Raw genomic sequence first — 20,505 nt, 5'->3', positions numbered from 1 at the left:
TTCAGTTGAAAATTTACTGTTATTAAGTGGGATTTTCAAAGATGGTTTAAACAAATTTCGATTTAACAGCATCTTTAATCAGAGTTCATTGAAATAAAACAACCTTTTCATCTTTAGATATTCAGTATAACAGTTTATTTTTGCTAAGTAATACAATTCTATAAAATCTATTAGTTTAAGGGGGGTCTTAGTAAAGACCTATTAAATTAGTTGAATAAATTTTAATCAGTGGCTTGGTAATGAAAATAAATTATCCATAAAATGCGTTTGTTGCGGAATACGAAAAACAATAAATACATGCAATAATAAATTAATGTAACTAGGGATCAAGTAGTTATCTAGACAAGGCGGGCAGATGAGCAGGTGGCCCCGGAAGTGGCACTCTGGGGTTCCGCTTCGATTCCATTGCCAATCCCCACCAGACTAACTGCTTTTCCGGTGGCGCTGGCCAGGACTCGCTTGTAGTTGCTGCTGCATTGCGAATCCGCCACCGATCGTCCATCGCCCTCATCCCGCCGACAAAGATCAACGGAGTAGGGAGCTCCGGCCGTGTGAATCTCCAGGCGTCGCTCCAAAATGTCCGCCGTGGTCAGCTCACTGGCCTGCACCAAACTGCTGTCCGGCACATTGCTCAGCCAGGGCTTGAGGATGCTCTTCTTCTGAATGGTGGCTGCCTTGCAGCGGCAGATGACGTCAGCGGGATCACCACAAATGGGGCAGGTGGCTTCAACGGTGGGAGCGGTGGATGATGAGCCCTCCACTTCATTGCCTCCGCCACCCACTACCACCACCGTGGGTATGGTGGCCCCCGATGAACTGCCACTTAGCTCCAGTTCGCTGACGGCATCCACTAGAGTTTTGAGGCCAGCACCCGATTGTGGGCAGCCCTCGCCCATGGAGACCACCTCCTGCTCTTCGTAGTTGGTACTCAACAGAAGCTTGGACAGCGGTGGAGCCAAGCCCAAGCCCAGATTACGTTCATGATACAGCTCTGAGAGGCTGGGTGTCAGCTCGCGGTTCATGTGCCGCATCATGCTGTCCTGCAGGCACTTGCCATTGGACTTCGAAGCTGGCGGAGATTCCTCCTGCTTGGCTTCGTTTAGGAGATCGGCGTCCGATTGGGAGAAGTACAAGCTGGATGGATTGAAGACCACATTGGAGACCTCCTCCTCCTCGGGCAGGGCCAGTGGTTTCCTTGTGGCTGATCCATTGCTCATGGCATTAGCGTTACCTCCTCCCGGTGCACTTAGCTCCGTTCGTACACTCAGCCTGTCCATGAACAGAGCATGCTCCTTGTTAACCCGTGCTGCCAGAGAACTTTGGGCACTGCCCAATTTGATCTTGGGTTTGCTACGTCCACCAGCGCCCACGCCCAGATTGTGATACGTTGGTGGCCGTGGCGGTGGCAGTGGTGGCGGCTGTTGCGGCATTGCCGCACTTACTCCACGTCTCAAGACGGTCGCATGACCGGATCCCTCCCAATCCGTGGTGCTGCTCGCCGAACTGGAGCTATCAGGCCTCCTGCTCATGGTTGGCGCCGCTGGAGGAGCTGTAGCCACCGAACTGGTCTGCGAGTACAGACTTCGGATGCGCGTCTGATGAGCCAGTGCCAGGGACAAGCTGGGATCGGTCACGGGTGGACTCGGTGTGAAGGCGGCATCGCTCTCGCCGCCACCTCCAGGTCGGGAAACCCTCACCGGAGCCCGCATGCTAGCATAGCCCAGTCGGGGATTGGACAGACCAAAGCCCGGCTGAGTGGCATAGCCATCGGACAGGGAATGCTCGCTGTCAGTGGTGTTGGCCAGACTGGAATCCAAGCCGCCGCCGGCGCCCCCTGCTCCACCGATGGCTTCAGTTCGCCCGCCATCCGGCTCGCCGCGACGTCGCACATACGAGATGAAGGCGCTGCGTGGATGCAACGGAAGTGGCGCCTTGGTGGCCCCGTTCACGGAGGGCGTGCTGCTGGCCACGGGCGGAACTGGTGGGGCATCCAATTCCGTTTCGGCCAGGGACTCGCAGCTGCTGCTGTGCTCCGAGTCGGGATCCAGGCCCAGATTCTTGGGAGCCTCGCGGGTGTCTAAATTAACAAAACCATAATAATTAATATCTGGTATTTAACATAGGTCTGGATTACTTACCAAACAAAGCGAGCAGGGCCTGGAGCACAAATTGGCACTGCCGTCGATTGGCCTGTTTTCCCGTGCGCAGGACCACCTGATCCGCACCCACCTCTGTCAAATCGAAGCCCACGGAGGCGAGCAGCTCATGGCATCCAGCCACGCGCCACAGTCTTACACTCAATGGCATCTCGATGAAGCAGGTCTCGGCCATCACATCCGTTTTGATGGAGCTCGAACCGGAGCCGGGAGGATTTGAGCCCGGAAACTGGGCCAGGATATTCCGTACCACGGCTATAATATCCTCTGCATGCTCGGCACTGTTCACATGGACCAACTTGGCCAGCGCCTGCAGGGTGGCCGGGGTCAGGGCGAGCAGGGCCTGGAGACTGGCCGAGCACTGGGCCAGTTGCTCCTCGGGATCCGCCTGGGGGAAGAAGACGCTGGACGGAATCCCATTGGCAGCCGGCTCGATGCGGAAGCCCACAGCCATTAGCAGATCCTTCCAGCCAGCCACCGGGCCCGCCTTATTCTCAATACTTTGCTGAGTGGTGTACATGGCGTTCTTTTGGCCGCGATGAATCCGCTGCAGACTCTTCTCCACCAGATGCAGGCAAACGCGGAGTGCATCCCGACAGCGCTCCGGAGTCCGCAGGAGTTCGCAAAGGGCATGGCGCAGGGCCACCTTGTTCGACAGCCTGACATTGCTGCCCACCAACAGGAAGCCAGCCCAGTTGGCCGGATGGGCAAAGTGCTTGGTGTGCTGCACCGTTTGCATGGCTTCGGCCAAGGCGCTGAAAGAAATCAGACCACATCATCAATGATTATATTCCGAATCAAAAGAAAACACTAGATAGATTTTGACAGGCGGTTCTTAAAAATAAATAAAAAATTTAAGAGAAATAAGAAAAAAAATAAAAATTTAAATTTTTTTTGTTTTGTTTTGTACAACAGAATGCTTCACAAAAAAAGTTACCCGACATTAAGTGAAACATTTTGATCGATAAAGTATTATTATTATTTTTTTTTCTGTTTTGAGCTAATAACAATTATTTTGTGAGCTTTTAGACAACACTAAAAAAGTCAATAAATTGTGATTTATTTTAACAGCTTTTTCGTTCTGTTTCTCTACATCAGCGATCACCGGCAGAGCAGCGGCAGAGGACTTAATAATATAGCTATATTAGAATCTATTGATCTATTAAAAACCTGGTTTTATAGAGATCTATTTCTTTCTATAAACTAGTGTTACAACTTACCGGGCTGCTCGGGCACCTTGCAACAAGGCGGAGTAGAAGGCGCGCAGCAGTATCTTGGCCGCCGTTTCCGGAACTGGCCATAGCGAAATGAGCACTGCTCCGGCTCCAGCTAGAAGCCAACTGCCGGCCAGTTGGGCCACTCCGGCTCCGGTGATGGGTTCCACGGAGTGATAGGAGCTCAGCACCACCAGACGGGCACTGAGACGCAGCTGACGCAGTTCACCGGCGGCCAGGGTGAAGTCCGCCAATTGGGGCTCATGTGGTTCCTTTTGCTCCTGCTGTTCGGCGGTGACCACATCGCCGGGACTCAGGACGACGGCACCCGATTGCCAGCTGATATTGGCCGCAAAGTGGACGCACTCGGCGGAGGGCAATTCGGCCAGAACGGACTCCTTGGTGGCATTGGAGCCAGCCAGGGCGGTGGCCTGCAGCATATCGGCCACCATGGCGGCCTCCTGCAGAGCTGCCGGAGATTCAGCTGCAGCCCAGCCCCAACGTTCCGCCAGGGTGGATGGAATCCGAGGACCGCCCACCACCAGAGCTTTGGGTGGACGAGCTCGATCTCGTCTACTTCGGGGACGACTACGCAAAGATTGCAGTGACGGGGCGGTCAGGATGGCACACCGCTCGGACAGATATTCCCCATCCTCTCGAGCCGCCCTCAAAATGGCAAAGGGAACCAGGTAGAGCGAGCTATCCAGCACCAGGATCAACTCTCGTCTGCCCTGTCGGCTGGCATTTGCTCCTCCCGCGGGCAGTAGATCATCGAATGGAGCCAGCAGAAGATTGTACAGGGTGTGCAGGCAGGAGGGTCCATGCCAGGCGGGCAAGGCCGGAGCTCTCCGTGAGCTGCGACTGCCCACGGATCGCATGGAACCCTGGAGACTGGCCACGGAGCCACCAACCGATCCCACGGAGAACAGCGAGCTGAGGGAGTAGTTCGAAGAGTTGAGCAGTTGATTGCGGCTCACCATGCGCAGGAAACCGCCTCCGCCAGCCCCTCCAGCTCCGGGCAGATCCTCCAGCAATTGCTCCGTGCTGGCTCGCCAGCCACTTCCGTCACCCTCGTAAAGGATGCTCTGCGAGTTGACACCCAGGTTGTCGCGCACCAAGTTCACATAGCGCTCAAGCAGGCCATCGGCCTGCTGGGATTTCCGCTGATCCTCACCCTCATTTTCTTCTTGTTCCCGCTCCAGTTGCAGCTCCCTCTCCATCTCCAGTTCCTCCTCCTCTTCGCTGAGGGACAACGGAAGCTGCAGGCTATGGGCATCGATGCGAGCGGCATGAAAGCGCACGATTCCAACCTGTGGTTTGAGTAACCAGGCGAAGAGCTGCTCCCCAGCCAAGCTGTAGTAGAGCACGGGCATCCTTCCCCGGTTGACCGTCTCCTGAATGGCCTCGCTGTCGGCCAGCGGAACCTTAGAGCTCTCCCCGCTCACGGCGTCTGCTCCGCCACGAGCCTTGCACCGTTCGGCGGCCACCAGGGCGTCCTCGTTGCGATTGAGTGCCACCAAAAGAAGCTGCAGCAGGTGGTAACAGCTGGTCTGCAGATCGTAGAGGGCCAGTCGCGTCTCCGGACTTCGCTGTTCGTGGCGCACGGACTCCAGCAACTGGGCGGCGGTCTCCAGTTGGAGGTGGGCTCCTTCGGCATCGCCAGAGGAGCGAAGGGCAAGACCTGTAGAAAAGATCAAGGGACAATATAACAATTTGTAATTCATTTTAAATAATAGAAATATTAAATAACAATAATTGAATATAATAATTTAATAATATTTAATTTTAAAAATATTGACTATTGTTTGTATATATTAAATACAAAATTATCACAAACAAAAAACTATTTTTATTAGTTTATTATTTTGCTCGGACTTTTTATTAAGAAGAGACGCTTTAAATAAACTCTTTTTTAGTCATATTATTTAGATAATTTGCTTTATACAAAATCAGAATAACATTCTTCTTTGTTTTTCATAATAGATGAAAATATTCTGTTGATATTAATGTATGCATGTCTTTATATTAGTTCTTTTTTGTTTAAATATATTCTGTAATACTCAAATATATATAATAATTTCGAAAACGATGAAACGCTTAGAAAAAATTTCTTTTTTGCCATATTAATTAAAAAATTGGTTTTATACAGAATTTAGATAATATATTCTTGTTTGTTCAAGTATTTATATAAAAAATAAAAACAATGTTAGTCAAAATTGTTTTTCTATGTAAAAAAATACTTTATTTCCACTCACCTAGTTGATGTCTTATCTTGGCCTCCTCCTCCGACTTTCCCATGGACTGGGCACTTGCCAATCCCTGCCGCAAATAGTCCACCGCCTGATTGTGCTGCTCCAGCTGATGGTGAACCCTTCCGAGGGCCAAACACGCCAGCGCCTTGGCCAAACGATCCGAGCTGAGTTCCAATTGCCGCTCGTAGCACTTGAGAGCTTCGGCCTGCTCTCCCAGCGATTCGTGGACAGATCCCAGGTTGCTTAGGGCACGAGCCTGCAAGGCGGGAGCGGATAGCTCCGTGCAAATCTGCAGATCCTGTCGATGCAGCTCTAGTGCCTCCGCGTGCTGACCCATTCGCTGCTGCACCTGACCGAGGGCACACATAGCATCCGATTCCAGGGCGCGATCCTGCAGACCCTGAGCCAGTTCCCGTTGATGTTCCAGGCAGTTCAGCGCCTGCGTGTGGTTACCCAGGGCGGCATGGACATGGCCCAGGTCACCGTAGGCCAGTGCCTTGATCTCCGCACTGTGCAGCTCGTGGGCCACCACCAGACGCTTCTCGAGGCAAACCAGAGCGGCCGGCAGCTGCCCCAGTGCCCTGCGTGCCTGGCCCAATCCTCGATAGGCGCGCTCCTGATCCCGATGGCTGGTCAGGCCCAAGGCCAGTTGAAGCTGCCGATCGTGACACTTCAACGCCTCCTCGTAGTCCCCCAGGGCGGCATAGCAATCTCCCAAATGGCCCAGGGCTCGAGCACGATCCGCTTGCGTGGAGGGCAGAGACACACGCTCCAGAGTTCCCAGTTGCGCCTCTAGGCAACCAATGGCCGCCTCGTAGTGGGCCATGTTAAGACGAGCAATGCCCAGGTTTCCATGCGCTTGGGCCTCCACTGCAGCGTCCCGCTGCTCCTGAGCCCGCTCCAGCTGCTCCTGGTAGCACTTCACTGCATTGGTCCAGCTGCATAGGGCCATGTGAACGGCTCCCAAGTGTCCATGGGCGCGACACTCGCCGGACAAGTCCCCCAGCTCCTGGCGCAGTGTCAACTCCTGGGTGTGATGACCCAACGCCTTGTCCCACCGGCGCATCAGTCGATGGGCCAATCCCAGAGCTCCACAGGCAGCCGCCTCCATCGAACGATCTCCGGCGGCTCGGGCCAAAGCCAACTGACGTTGGTACAACTTGATGGCCTCCTGGAGGTGATAATTAAATAAATTATATAAGTTAAATAACTCTGGTTTCGTATTCTAGGTTTAGGAAACTGAACTTGTACTCTAACACTTCAAGAAAAATTACTGAATGTCAAAACCCTAAAAGTTTTGGGGATTGCAAAATCGGAAGACTCTAAGCGAAATCATAATGGTTTCAAAATCCAAAAACAGTTATTTTTAGCTTTAAAAAACAGTAAGCCAAAACAAACTTTATATTTTTACTAAAACCGAGATGCCTGCAATACGTCATTTTTTTAAACTTTATTTTAATTGTAAATCTAAAATAGATTTTATTCCTAACTTAATTATTTTTGATTTTTCCCTTTTTAGAAAGAATTGTATCAGCCCATTGAAAGTCTTTAAATATATAAACCTAGAAAAGGGTTACTCTTCTTCAATACCCACCTCATGTGATCCTGTTCTTATGAGGATATCTCCAATGTTTCCCAAGGCTCTGAACTTGGCGGGAAGCTGGTTGGTGGCATGGGCCACGGCCAGGAACAACTGCTGGCACTCCAGGGCGGCGGCAGTGTGTCCCAGCGCCAGATGAGCCAGTCCCAGATTGCAGTAGGCCCGTCCCATGTTGGGTCGATGCTGGGCATCCTTGGCCAGGGCCAGATCCTGGTCGTAGTAGCGCACGGCGGCGCGGTAGTTGCCCAGACAGAAGTGGGCGTAGCCGAGCAGGTGGCACGCCTTGCCCTCGGCGGCCACATCGCCCAACTCCTGGGCCAGCATCAGGTAGCTCTCGTAGTGCGGCACCGCCTCCTCGTACTCCTGCCGTCCGCTGAGGCAGTTGCCCAGATTGAGCAGGGCACAGGCCTCGCCAGCGGTGTCCTTCAGCGATCTGGCTGTGGCCAGGTGCGCCCGGTAGTGGGTCAAGGCCGCATCATGGGCACCCAAAGCCTGATAGGCCACCGCCAGGTTGCCATGCGTGGCCGCCTCGGCACTGCGGTCGTGCACCGCCTGATTGATGGCCAGCTCCTGCTTGTGGTACTTAACCGCCGCCTCATAGGATCCGGCCATGTGGGCCATCCTGGCCATGTTACCATACGCCCTGCCCATGCCCGTGCGATCGCCCAGGGAGCGGGCAATGCCCAGGTGGGCCTGGTGCAGCTTCAGCGCCGCATCGTGGGAGCCCAGCATCTGATAGACAATGCCCAGATTGGAGCAGGCCCTGCCCTCGCCCAGTTTGTCCCGGGCCGACAGCGCCATGGCCAACTGACGCTCGTGGAATCTCTTCGAGGCGCTGGCATCGCCGGCACACCGCGCCGCATGACCCAATCCCGCATAGGCGGCCGCCTCCATGGACCGATCCCCCAGAGCCTGGGCGATCCGGAGCACCTGCTCGTGACAGGCCGCCGCCTGGGTGAATTGCCGCCGCTGGTGGTGGGCTGATCCCAGATTGGAGTACGCCCGGGCCTCCTCCACCTGGTCGTGCAACTTGCGCGCCAGTCTTAAGTGCTGCGAATGGCAGTCCAAGGCGGCTTCACATTCGCCCAGGGCCAGATAAACCGCTCCCACGTTGCCAATCTCGCGGGCCTCCTGCAATCGATCTCCCAGTTGCTTGAACAGCTGCACACATTGCTTGTGGGAGGCCAGGGCATTGGGGTAATCCCCGCTGGCCGTGTACACGTGGCCCAGTGAGGTCAACGCGGCCGCTGCCGCCTGAGTATCCTTGCACTTCATGGCCAGCACCAGTTGATAGCGATGCGCAGTGAGCGCCTCCTTGTGGGCCCCTTGACTGAAGTAAGCCGAGCCGAGGTTTCCATGTGCCCGGCACTCACCAGCCGTGTCGCCCAAGGATTTGGCCACCGCCAGATCCTGCTGCATGTAGCCAATGGCCTGGTCCAATTGATTCAAGGCCCAATGGGCGGAACTCAAGGCACTGAACACGGAACCCCTCAACTTCAACGAGCAGCTGCCGATCCGGAGCGCTGCCTCCAGAACGGACACCGCCGCCGGATACTGGGCCGCCTGGAGGAGCTCCTGACCCACCACCGAACTGACTACAAACGGCGACTCCTGCAGCTGCATGGTGCGCAGCTGCTGCAACGTGGGCTCCAGTGCCGTGCGCAGGGGACTCTTCAGGGAGGCCTCCACCAGGCCACCCATCAACTGCTTGTTGGTCGGCTCCTGGGACAGGCCGGAGGCAAAGGAGGCCAGGGCCTCGCCATATCGACCCAGGCACTGGAGCGCCACGCCCTGGCGGAAGTAAGCCTTCGGCCACTGGGGACACAGGTCGCGCGCCTGCGTCGCATCCTGCAAGGCGGCTGCAAACTGACCCTGTTTCAGCAGGGCCGCCGATCGATTGCTGTAGAGGATGTGGTTACCCGGGTCCAGCTGCAGGGCATCCGTGTAGAGCAGCACCGCTGTGGCAAAGTCGCCACTCTGGCAGGCGGCATTCGACTGACGCACCTTCTCCAGGAAGAGAGCGCGGTTCGCGGCGGGCAACTCCGGCGTGCATTCCGGCTCGTTCTGTGGGAAAAATAAAAAAATAAAAGGATTTAGCTAACAATTGTTTATATTTTATAATATTAAATATAATAATTTTGACCAGTTTTAGAAATTCAGTGAAGAGTTTTACAACTAGTGCTTTAAATATAGCACTAGTGATAGTAAAGGAAAATACAATTTAAATTTAAATAAACTCAACTTAAAAAGAAGTAAATTGTTCTCCCATCTTAAAAAGTATCTTCAGTTTTGAATAAAAAAAAAAAAATTTTAAGCTGTTTTGAAAATACAATAAAATATTAGACTATTATAAAATATATATATTTTTTGTAAGAATTTTTAATATTTTAGTTTTGTTGTTCTTACACTTATAGTCTTGCAATTTTACAGCTATCCGACTAAGAAATTCCCTTAGATCAAGCTTCCATATAATATTATAATTGTAGACAGTAAAAATTAACAAAATTTTACTCCAAAAAAGAAAATCAAATTTGAGTGTTTTCAATTTAAGCTATTAATATTATCAATGGCATCTGAATAAAACAGGCCAACCTTTAAGTTTTTCGTGTTTCACATGATTATTTCCCTGTGCAGGCGCTTTACTGGAATGAGGAGCTGGGATGAGGAGCATTCCACAGTGCGATGGCCTAAGTAGAGCAATAAACACAACTGTACAGAAGTGGAGGAGCAGGCGGAGCACGAAAGGACGACGAGGATTTGCAGAATTGAGGGAGAGTCTGGTTGATTGCACATCTGCCGTTGTTATTGGGAAGAACAGTGGGCCTTAGCCCTCTCCTAAAAGCGATTTATTACAGTAAATCACCTGATTTTTATATCTTAGATTAACAATATCTGTAATATCTTTGCTTTCAATAAAAAAGTTTTTAAATTTAATTTATAAAAGACCTCTAGGAAAAGGCATACAATTACTTTGAAATTTCCATGTTTTGTGTTTCAATTTATTCCATCTTAGTTTGGATATTTGGCTTATAAAACCTTTTCCAGATAAACTCCAGCTGGGTGCCGGTGACCCACTGTGCCATCGTCACTGGGTTGTAATTATGTTAAATGCCGACGCACCAGCTTGGCGGCTAAGACGACGCCTGCCCTTCGAAACACAGGTATGCGGCCACCGAGTCACGTTTTCCGGCCAACTGCTGTTCGCAGCACAGAGCTCACAGCTCAGAGCTCAGAACTAAGAACTCACAGCTCCCGATCCTGTTCGCTGGCCATCAAATGCGGAAGCAATTCCACGAATTCGTGGCCCAAGAACTGAGCCACGACTGGTGAATCAGCTACTAGCTACTAGCTACTGGCTGGAGTTGAGGCCTTTTTTGGCATAGACCATGGTCACGGCCACGGCCACATCGCCGGGATGTTGTGAGACGAGACCGTGACAACGACGTGAAAATTTTTACATATTTTTTGAAGCAATTAAATGCAATGAGTATGCAAATGCATTAGGCCAGCCCCGAAACGGCGAACGAGTCGCAGTGTCAGTCCTTGATAGGAAACGTGGCCAGCTAGCAAGTGCTGATGCTGCAGCCTTCCCTGCTCACGGGGCGTGAGTTTCGGCCTTCTGGCCGGACCGGGCCAACTCCGAATAAATCAGCCAGCTACAAAGTATCTGACAGATGCAGAACGCAATTTTCGTCTTAGGCAGCTTATAAATACGGGCAACGGACTTGGCCCCAGCAATAAGACCCAAATGAAGAAGGCGTTACCAAAAAAACCCCAACCCCAAGAAAAAAATAAAAGAAAGGAAGAAAGACTAAGTTTGGAAACCAACTCCCAGAATACCCTTGGAAACGCAGATGAGGAAAGTAACTTTAAGTAAAAATAGTATTCTTAGTCCATCAAAATTGTAATGTTTTGTAGGGAGGTTCCTAAAGAAGCTTAGGATTTAGTTATCCGGTTATGTCTAAAACCTTTACTAGTCCCAAATCAACACCACAATGATGTTGAATACATTAATACGTAAATTATTTAAAAGGTATCAATAATTTAGTGCAATGTCAATTTAAAAAATAATTTTAAGTTATCTAAAAAACATATACTATTGATAATTTGGGCTGATGGTTCCCTGGAGTTATAGAATAAATGTTGAGCATATAGTAACTATCTTCCAGAACTCATAATCGTTTTAGTTTTTAAAATGTGAATGTAGTTTAAGCAGAACTATGTATGCATGTTACGATTGTTCAATCATTTGCCTTAAAGCTTAATAATAAAATTCGTAAGAGCAGAAATTTATTATTCCCACTAAAGCTGATCAAAAATATATATTTTTTTTTTTTTGCCTGAATGTTTAAAAATGTATTCATTACTATTGTATCCTTAGCAAGGGTATACAAAAGAACTGAAACTCTTCTCTGCGGAGTGTTGGCGGTACTAGCCGAGTAGATCTCGCAGACAAGATTGCGGAACTGCTGCCAATGGTCAAAGGCAAATAAACACGCACAGCGGAACATGCCTTCGAAACGGCCGACGAAGATCTCCGGCGGAAGGGAGCGCCGCTCTGGGTATCCAGACGGAATGGCATTAGCAGATGTTATCACTTTGACTAAAATAATAATAATAATAGCTGGCAGTCGGGCGGAGTTAAAGTTTAGAGCAACTTGAAGCGGAATGTCGATGGCTTGGGATAAGCTCAAGCTGTGGGAATGCTGGATATGAATAACGTGATACAGCGATGACAGATGGCAGGCATTTCGTTGAAGTAAGTACGTGCAGTTGGGACTTTAAAACCCCTCGGAGAAATACTTTCTAAGCTCTTATCGATTTAACGCTACATTTTACAACTTAGATTGAGTGCAAGCCCATAAGCATATAAAAAGTGTTGTTATTATAAATTTAATTTTCTTTAAACACTTTGTTTGCTACCGTTTTTATTAAATCTTTTCATTTTTAAATGTCACTTGGCTCTAAGCTAAAGAAAAAGTAATAAAAGCACTTCTTTCTTTATTTTTATCTCCTAATTAACTGCCTTTCTTTCTTTTCTGGAGGGTAAGAATCTCAGGTGGATATTTTTCAGTATTTTCTGCCCTTTCGCTCCGTTTTTGTTGCGCCGTGCTGTATGTCAACTTAGGAATTGGCGCCCAAATGGCACATAGAGAAGTCATGTAAAGTGATACGCTAGCTATCTCGCTTCGGCAATTCCAGCTAAATTGGCAGCAGCAGCAACAGCAGCAGCAACAGCAACCGCAGCAACATGGCCAACTGCAGCAGCAACCCAGCAGCAACATCAGCAAACCAACAGCAGCTTTTTAGAAAATAGTCGAAGACGGACAAGAATTTTATGCAATGAGAAAGGGAGAAAAAGCGGGTAGAGAAAGGAAGTCGGCGGTGGAATTCAGGAATGTAAGAGAAAAACCTGCGATTCGAGAACTGGTCGCCGTTTCTTGGCTGTCCGCCCAGCAGCAAGAGCAGCAGGAGCAACAGCAACAGCAACAACAGCAGAAAAAAAACGGGCAGCAAGACAAAAAGTGGCACCCATAGATGCACTCGGGCGGCTGCCTGGAAGCACACGGGCTAGTGTATGTTAGCCAAGTTGGTTTTGTATATACACACACACACAAACATATATCTATGCATATATATGTGTTAGCCCCAGAGGCTGGACGGAACGGAGCATCGATAAAGTCCGCCGCATTGGAATGCGAACAATTTCACGATTGCTTGTGGCGCACATTGGCATGTTTTGCGCTCAAGCCGAGAATTTTGTTGCAATTTAACGCGTAATAAAATAATTAGCTGCGGGCTGAGGTCCTCGCTTCTCTTCAAAATCGCACACGCTGCGCAGATAATACCAGATTATCCCATTCGAGCGTAGGCAGGAAGTCAACTTCTCAGAAATTAACTTAAGGCATTCGACTCTTAATTTTATTGGGGACACAAAAGGTGCAATTAAAGTACATATTCCGAATATTTACTTGATATTCTCTATCATATTGCGATATTAAATTTGAACCTAAGCTTTCTAATTTAGAACTCCACTTATTTTCTAATGTTTTTAAGATAGGTAAAATAAAGGTTAAAGGTATACTTTTTGTCTTTTGATTGTATAATTGTTGAAATTATATATCTTTTAGATCTTTGGTTTGAATAAGTGTTGATTTGATCTGAAAAGTGTTATTTTGTGCATGTCTGATAGTTTTGTTTAGAAAATTTGTAAAAAACAAATAATTTTTATGTTTAAAAGTATAAGTGATTTTACATTAATTGCTCACTTATCCGCATTTTTTATTATGTTAAGAAATTAAAGGAGACAATTTGTGTAAAAACCCAGCCATTTTTTAAATATGGCTATGTTCTTCTTTAATTTCAAAGATTATAAGATTAAATTTAAATTAAAACCTCTTGTGTGCTTAACGCATCAAACCGCATTCAACACTATCTTTGAATATTCGTCTGTTTAGACTTTAATAGGAATCGACATTAGTCTGGAATTTATGCACTCATTTAGCTGCTGTATCCCCCAGTTCGCTGGCCACCAACCCGAAATTCCTGGCCACGCTTCTCCGATCGCAGAATGTGGGGATGTAGGATTGCGAATGGGAATGGGAATGGTCACTTCCTATCGTCCGTCTAGCTGCCAAAGGGACACTCGAAAGGCACGCAGGCAGTCAGATAGTCAGTCAGTCAGTCAGTCAGCCGACGAGACAGCCCGCAGGGGTCTGGATGCTCGACTCCGACTCAGACCCAGACTCCCTGATGCTGGATTCCGAATTGTGGTCTGGTCCGTCGCGGAGACAGGGCCTGAAACTTATCCAACATCGTTGACGTTGTCGTCTGTTCTTCAAGATGTTGGATCTTTTTTTGTTCTTGCCCATGACATGACAGCGCGGAATATGATGAAAGGGCCAGGCAAAGAGTCAGGGTCAGGAGCTTGGGTTAGTCAAAGTCCCAGTCGCAGTCGCAATTCATTGGGTTTTGCGTTTTGGCATTTTTATCTCCCTGCTCGGCTGGGCTTTTGTTTAATTTGGCCCTTGTAGCTTAGCCCTTTTGTAGTCTTGCCGCTGAGTTAATCAACATTGAAATCATTTTGCCATCATTTTGATTATTGCCCCTGATTGTTTTTTCTTTTTATTTTTATTTTTTGGTTTGTCTTTTCCTGTTGCGTCTGCGTTTCTTCGTATGTCGCTCCCTCATCTCTTTGTTGAATTTTGGAGAGCGTAATGCCTGATTAAGTTTTATATATTTGAAGGCCATAAATAATTGTCATGGTGTTTGAACTGCAAACTGGAAATACATGGCCGGCAAACATGTTTTTGGGGTAGTGGAAATGGAGAGGCAACTGGCAACTGGCGGCTTCCACAACAATAATTGAACAATAATTCGATTTCCTTTCGCCTTTCGACTTACCTCGGAGAAATCCCGCTGCGACATCTTATTCAGCAGCTGCTCGCCACCGATGGCAATTTTGGCATTGTTCTCATTATTACTGGCGTGATTATTTGCATTAAAATTTAATGGCAAATTTATAAGGTTCTCATAATTCGTCATTTGTGTGCCAGCGAGGAATCATTAGGGCGCCCTCTGATCTCTGGGTTTCTGCAAACAAAAGAAGTGTATATACGTTGTTTATTTATAGAGCGATTTTGCGGAAAATAAATAACAAAAATAAATAAACAAAAGCAAGAGCCCCTGACAATGAGACTTTCAAATGCCAGGCAATTCTAGGGAACCAAGGGACGCCTCTTATGCAAATATTGGCCGATCCTCAGCCGCAGTCACATAAACTTGACAATTGAATGTGGCCATAAATTTGTGCGATCCACAGAGACCCCTCCTCCATCATTCTGGTTCCCCCCTATTTGAAAGACAAGACTGCTCCGCGCACAGTGGCCTCAACCACGGTGAGAATTCTGTATCCACTTTGGGTTTCGGTGTCGACTCCGGTGTCGGCTGCGAGATTCTGATTGCGCCATTTACTTGCCAGCGGCGCCTGCCTATCATCAGCATCGGAATTGGATACCGCCTCTTCCCTTCGAATTTGTTATCATTTAATTGGCTCGCCTTCTAGAGAAAGTTGCAAAGCAAACAAGAAACGTGTAATTAAAAGCACCGAAAAAAAAAAAACCGCAGTCACCACGGATCCCTGGAAAAGTGCGTTCCCCCTAAATTCATTTCAGTGCACTGCCTTGGAATTCTAATGAGATAGTCTAGAGTTTGGAATTTCTAGAGTCGAATTTTATTGAGTGACCAATACGCATTGGCCACAGGCAATTATGTTTCGCTCTGGCATGTTTTAATGGCCGTTACTGTGCTCTCAATTCAACGCTATCTCCGGGAAAACGGCCAACAAATAGGCATACAAAAATCATAAACCGTAATGCATTCAGCTTGCTGTCATAAAGCGCTTATCAATTGCTCAGCGTCTGTGTGGCGGCACTTTTAACAGTTTGCTTTTATAACTTTTATTGGCTTGGTTGTTGTTGTTGTTGTTTTTCCCTGACTACTCGCCTATTTTTTTTTGCACAATTATCATTGGTTTCTGCGGCTGCGAGTTTTTGCTGGCTTTTTACGATTATGATGCCCGGTTTCATAGCAAATGAGCTAATTTAGATGCCTTAATGGTTTTATAATTGTACTTGGTCGCAGCTTTTTATGGCAAGCGTTTCTGTTTTTGTGTGTAAGCTGGATTACGATGTCCGGTGTTTGAGACGGGCGAATTATATTTGCTTTTGATTGAGTTTTTTCTGGAATTTTTTTCTCGCGTACCTGCAAGTTCGTGTCCTAAGTCTTTTGTTTTTTATTTGAGTCGTTTGGAAATAAAGTCATTTGGAAATTTCTGTTAACTAAACAAACAGAATATATATAGAATTACAATTTTATTACTTAACATATTGTTAAAAAACATGAGAAGGTTTATCAATCATTTAGAATTGTTTTTATTTCAAACCTATTTATTCATCCTTACCGTCCACATTCCAAGCTTCGCGATTGGGGAAACACATTTTTTATCGACCCAAATAAGGTATGGTGTGTTGTGTGTCGCTTGTCTCTTTTTGTAGCTAATGAACTCTCACAGTTTATTTGCGCCTAAAAGTCAACAAATGCCACACCACGGCGGCACCACCAACCTCAAACCAGCAACAAGAACCGCTTTGAATTGCTTTTGTCAGGTCATTAGCGTTGACTAAAGTCGCCTTAACTTAGACTCCTTTGGGGGGGGGCGCAGTACTCTCGTTCTGGCCACGCCACTGTCACAGTAACAAAGTGTTGCAACAATGTTTCATTTGGCTACGTTGGCGGTCGTAAACGAGCACAAAACCCAGCTCTGGGCAACATAAAGCAACAACAACAACAACAACACGAAGAAGAAGGCGTATTTCGTCCCCATCATCAAAAAAAAAAGACATGACCATCGATGGTTCAGAAGAGGCGGCGGGCATGCTGAGACTTTATTACCGCTTCTATAAATGATTTCCGCTATTAAAGTGAAACATTTTTGCATAATTTTTCACTTAGAAAGGACAACAAGTAACAGCACCAACGAAATCGATCAGGAACTGGGGGGCGGGTGGCAGCGAAATTCCTCACGCTTCATGTGGCCCGCCAGGTATGCCCGAAAATTCCACACCACAACGCCTATCCAGACCCATATGCTCTCGTGATCCGAGTTAAGGGCCTCCTGCCAGTCCTCGTTCATCGTCATCGTCAACGTCTTCTTCGGTCGGTTTTTGATAATGCCTCTCCTCCAACTCCAACTCGATCACCGTCGCCATCTGAAGACCCCACCCCTCCGCCAATTCGCGTCCATCTCGTAACCTGTTGAAATGTGTGACAAATTGGGCGTAAAGAGGCCTCGCTCCTTCCCCTTCCCATTAAACCCCCGAGCATGAAACGTGGGCGTGACAGCACCGATTTTGGTTCAGATTTTTTAAAGGCCTTTCTTACGCGTAAAAGTCTGAAAAGTATGTTTTGTGCGTTCTCAGTGCAGAGATTGAGTCATAAATTATTATGTTTATTACATTTTGAGCTTAAGAGCAGTTTGCGGCATCATATATTCATACAAAAATATGGGCTTAGTAATCAAAGATTTATAACCAGCATTTCAGCATAAAGAATTGAATGCAAAGAAATGCAATATTAATCTTTATTTATTATATATTTTTTTAGTTTGTTTTTTATAAGTTTTCAAGTTTTAGTTCTATTTCTCGTGATTTATTTCTTTATTTTATTGCTACTTTAATTTACGGAAGCCTGATGTTCCTGATCTTTGTCCATGAAGAAAGTTTATTTGCTTGTTAAACTCGAGGTCGTGGTTGTTTATTATATATTTTTATTGCACAACTTTACAATGCACAATGTATAAAAGACGAGTAAAATATTTTAATTTAATCAGTAGTGAACCCGTCTATCATACCTATTCCAAATATTGTTCATAACTTATTTTCAATGTTTTCATTTAAACAATCTTAAGTTGCTTTTGTTTTTAATCTCAATTCAATTTATGATACTTTCTGGTAAAATGAACAGTACATGCCTTCCTTATTCGGATAAAATCCGCTCACAGTTGTTTTTCCCAGGGTTTTAAGCGTTTTCACTTTCCCCCTTTAACGGCGGCGTCTTTTTCCACACATCGGTCACTTGTTAACGGACAAATCGGCAACAAAATTAATCACACAACATGAGATGTGTTGCGGTTAAAAGGTGTTTATGTTTTTTCGTAGGCTTTGCGTTTTCGCAGCCGTAACTGGCATCTTGTACAATTTCTTAAAAACTCATTAAAATTGTTGGCTGGCAAAGAAACATACGAGTAGAGATACATATTTCCCAGTTGCCACAACATGAAAACAGCATTGAAAAAAAAAGTAACAAGGCGGACGAAAGAAGAAAGATGCAGGCAGGCCAAACGAAAAGCAATTTTAATGAAGCCAAAGTCGCAGTCACTTGTTGCATTTGCTGCTGCAGTTGCATTTGCAGTTGTTTCTGTGGCAGGCCGCATTGTTGCTGCCTTATAAGCACGGCATGCATTTGTTGCCCGCAATGCGAGTGGAACGATGTAATTGACATCATTAGACTAAAGCGCAGCGGGTTCGACAAGAAAGTGGCCGGCTCTTCCTCTTCCTTCGCGGCACCGTTAGCAACATTACCGTTTTACGGGCGACACAACCCACCCACCGCAAGTTCGTGTCCTGAGTCTTTTGTATCCTCTTGGAATTTCTTTTCTATGAAAGAATGTGGATGGCATATTATTTTAATATTTTAAAGCGAATAGCACATGCTTGTTTCCCTAAAATGGATTGGAAATCCCATTGAAAACAGTTTCTAATAAAAATATTAAACAACATTTTTGCAATTTAAATCATTTTTCTGAGTTTTATTTATAGTACTCAAAGAATAACAAAATAACCTTACATTACAAATTCTTGACTGATTTTTCATAATATTTCGTCAAGAAGATAATAAAGCTAAGGGAGAATGAAGGGCCTCATTCTTTTTCTATGATTATTTTTGAAAGATAAATATCTATCGATTTGAAATACTACGTTTTTGTTAATTGTAACGTGCCATTGTCTTTTCAAAAAGAAAGTTGTTCAAAAGAACAATTGGGCATGAATATTTAAAGAATTTCTTGAACATTATTTGAGCTTTACACGTATTTAATTGTCAAATTCGTGTGTCCGTCCTATAATCCAATTAGGCTTTAGTTTTAATATGAAAAACCATAAAGTACTTTTTATGACATCGTGCCAGGATGCAATTCACATCATTATACTAAGGTCAAAGTAACAAGAATCCCCTCCACTGCACCGTTACCCCGATTACCGTTCCACGGGCCGCACGACCCACCGCGATGAGGAAAATCACAAGGAACCCCACAGCGAGCCAACGAGGGCCCAATTATGCAAATATTTAAATGAAAATAAAAATTAATATAATTATTTCGTGCTGGGGCTTTGAATTCCTAATGCCATTGTCACATAAATTTCGAGTTTAAGCATTTTCGATCCACACTTTCGTTGGGAATTTATGGGGACTCATGCTCACCATGGAATGTTGCTGGAGACTGGAAACCGCTGGCTTTGTTCTTCACTCCACTCTCTTCTTTTCTTTTTATTGTTTCTCGCTTTGTTTTATCACAGGCTGCAGAATTATTTTGGGTTAATTTAATGGGTGAAAATGTGGCACATAAAAGGGTAATTATACGGAATTAGAGCAAACTTGATTGCGATTTCCTTACAAATAAGTTGGCAATAGATCAATAATTATAAGTAATGATCAGTTTGTCTTAATTTATGCACTCAAATTGATTAATATGCTCATTTATGCGACCGTTATTTGCTTGTTTTTCACAAGTTTTGTTTAAGTATTATATAAATTTGAAAACTTATGCAGCAGCCGTGGTTGCATAAATTAAAAATTCATTTTTATGGCTCTTATGTGTCATTTTGTTTAGTTATTTATGTAGAATACGGCTTGGCCAACAACAAGAATCCGAAGAAGAAGAAGACGAAAGAGAAGTCGCACTTACTCATACACACACAGTATCACAAAAACACAAACGCGGGTCAAACAAGTCAAGCAACTTTTTTCATCTCTTTGGCCAATCTTTGGATTGCCTTCTTTTTTTCTCTTCTTTTTATCCCCTTGTTATTAGTAGCATTTACTTAGGAATGCACCAAAGCGAGAACGTTTCGGAAAAATTACAACAGCCACAAGTGCACAACTAAAAAAATCTGTTGGAAAATGCTTTTGGCCTGGTTTTCAACGGAGAAAGAGAGCGAAAAGGGAGACAAAGAGAGAGATTCATAAATTCCCGATCGCGAACAGATGTCAAAGCCAGTTGTCGAGTTCAAAGGCCGTTGCCGAAAATCTCCAAGCTTTTGGCCCGCATTTTTTCGCAACTTCACTGGCTTTTCGCTTTTGTTTTTTTGTTTGGCTTGGCCAACAACAAATTTGCAACAGCCACCGCTACACACACACACACACAAGTTAAAACACACTCACTGATCTCGTTGTTACTCGAACCGGAGTCCGCGCTTTTGTTTAGATGTTGTACGAGCCGCATGCAAAATTCAACTGTGCCGAGAAAATCGAGGTATAAGTCGAGAGAGCGGCTTAAAAAACAGGTACACAACTAAGTGGCGAAACAAAATCCATTAAACGATCTGGTCACTCTAAACGAGATGAGAGCAATCAATGCTGCCAGATGGTTTTACACACTAAAAACATTTTAAGATTACTTTTACTCCTGTTCTAAGTTCATATCAATATATCCTATTCTGCTATTA

At 46.2% G+C, this 20,505-nt stretch overlaps 1 protein-coding gene across 5 annotated transcripts; it reads right to left on the bottom strand.

Annotated features, from left to right (window-relative positions):
* Positions 1 to 31: 31 nt before the first annotated feature.
* On the bottom strand, positions 32 to 20,308 carry LOC128258727 (tetratricopeptide repeat protein 28). 5 transcript variants are annotated; one of them, XM_052990539.1, is made up of 8 exons: positions 20,222 to 20,308; positions 19,262 to 19,357; positions 14,627 to 14,815; positions 7,217 to 9,286; positions 5,626 to 6,793; positions 3,377 to 5,051; positions 2,139 to 2,911; positions 32 to 2,077 (listed from the first exon to the last, which is right to left on the bottom strand). In XM_052990539.1, exons 3-8 carry the CDS (start codon positions 14,765 to 14,767, stop codon positions 339 to 341), a joined length of 7,566 nt encoding a protein of 2,521 aa, XP_052846499.1. In that variant the 5' UTR covers positions 14,768 to 14,815; positions 19,262 to 19,357; positions 20,222 to 20,308; the 3' UTR covers positions 32 to 338. The 5 variants fall into 5 exon arrangements, with proteins under 5 accessions (XP_052846499.1, XP_052846500.1, XP_052846501.1 ...); XM_052990540.1 differs by lacking the exon at positions 20,222 to 20,308 and adding an exon at positions 19,455 to 20,196; XM_052990541.1 differs by lacking the exon at positions 20,222 to 20,308 and adding an exon at positions 19,746 to 20,196.
* Between the last annotated feature and the right edge of the window lie 197 nt (positions 20,309 to 20,505).

The sequence above is a fragment of the Drosophila gunungcola genome (genome assembly GCF_025200985.1).
Source record: "Drosophila gunungcola strain Sukarami chromosome 3L unlocalized genomic scaffold, Dgunungcola_SK_2 000003F, whole genome shotgun sequence".
Lineage (NCBI taxonomy): Eukaryota > Metazoa > Arthropoda > Insecta > Diptera > Drosophilidae > Drosophila > Drosophila gunungcola.
The sequence above is the reverse complement of the archived record's forward strand: the minus strand, read 5'-3'. Positions and strand labels throughout refer to the sequence as shown.

Coding starts and splice junctions, on each gene's coding strand:
- LOC128258727 (XM_052990539.1), bottom strand. CDS start 14,767: ATGACGAATTATGAGAACCTTATAAATTTGCCATTAAATTTTAATGCA. Junction 5,052..5,625: donor CAAGATAAGACATCAACTAG/GTGAGTGGAAAT, acceptor TCTTTTCTACAG/GTCTTGCCCTTCGCTCCTCT. Junction 2,078..2,138: donor GGCCCTGCTCGCTTTGTTTG/GTAAGTAATCCA, acceptor TTGTTAATTTAG/ACACCCGCGAGGCTCCCAAG.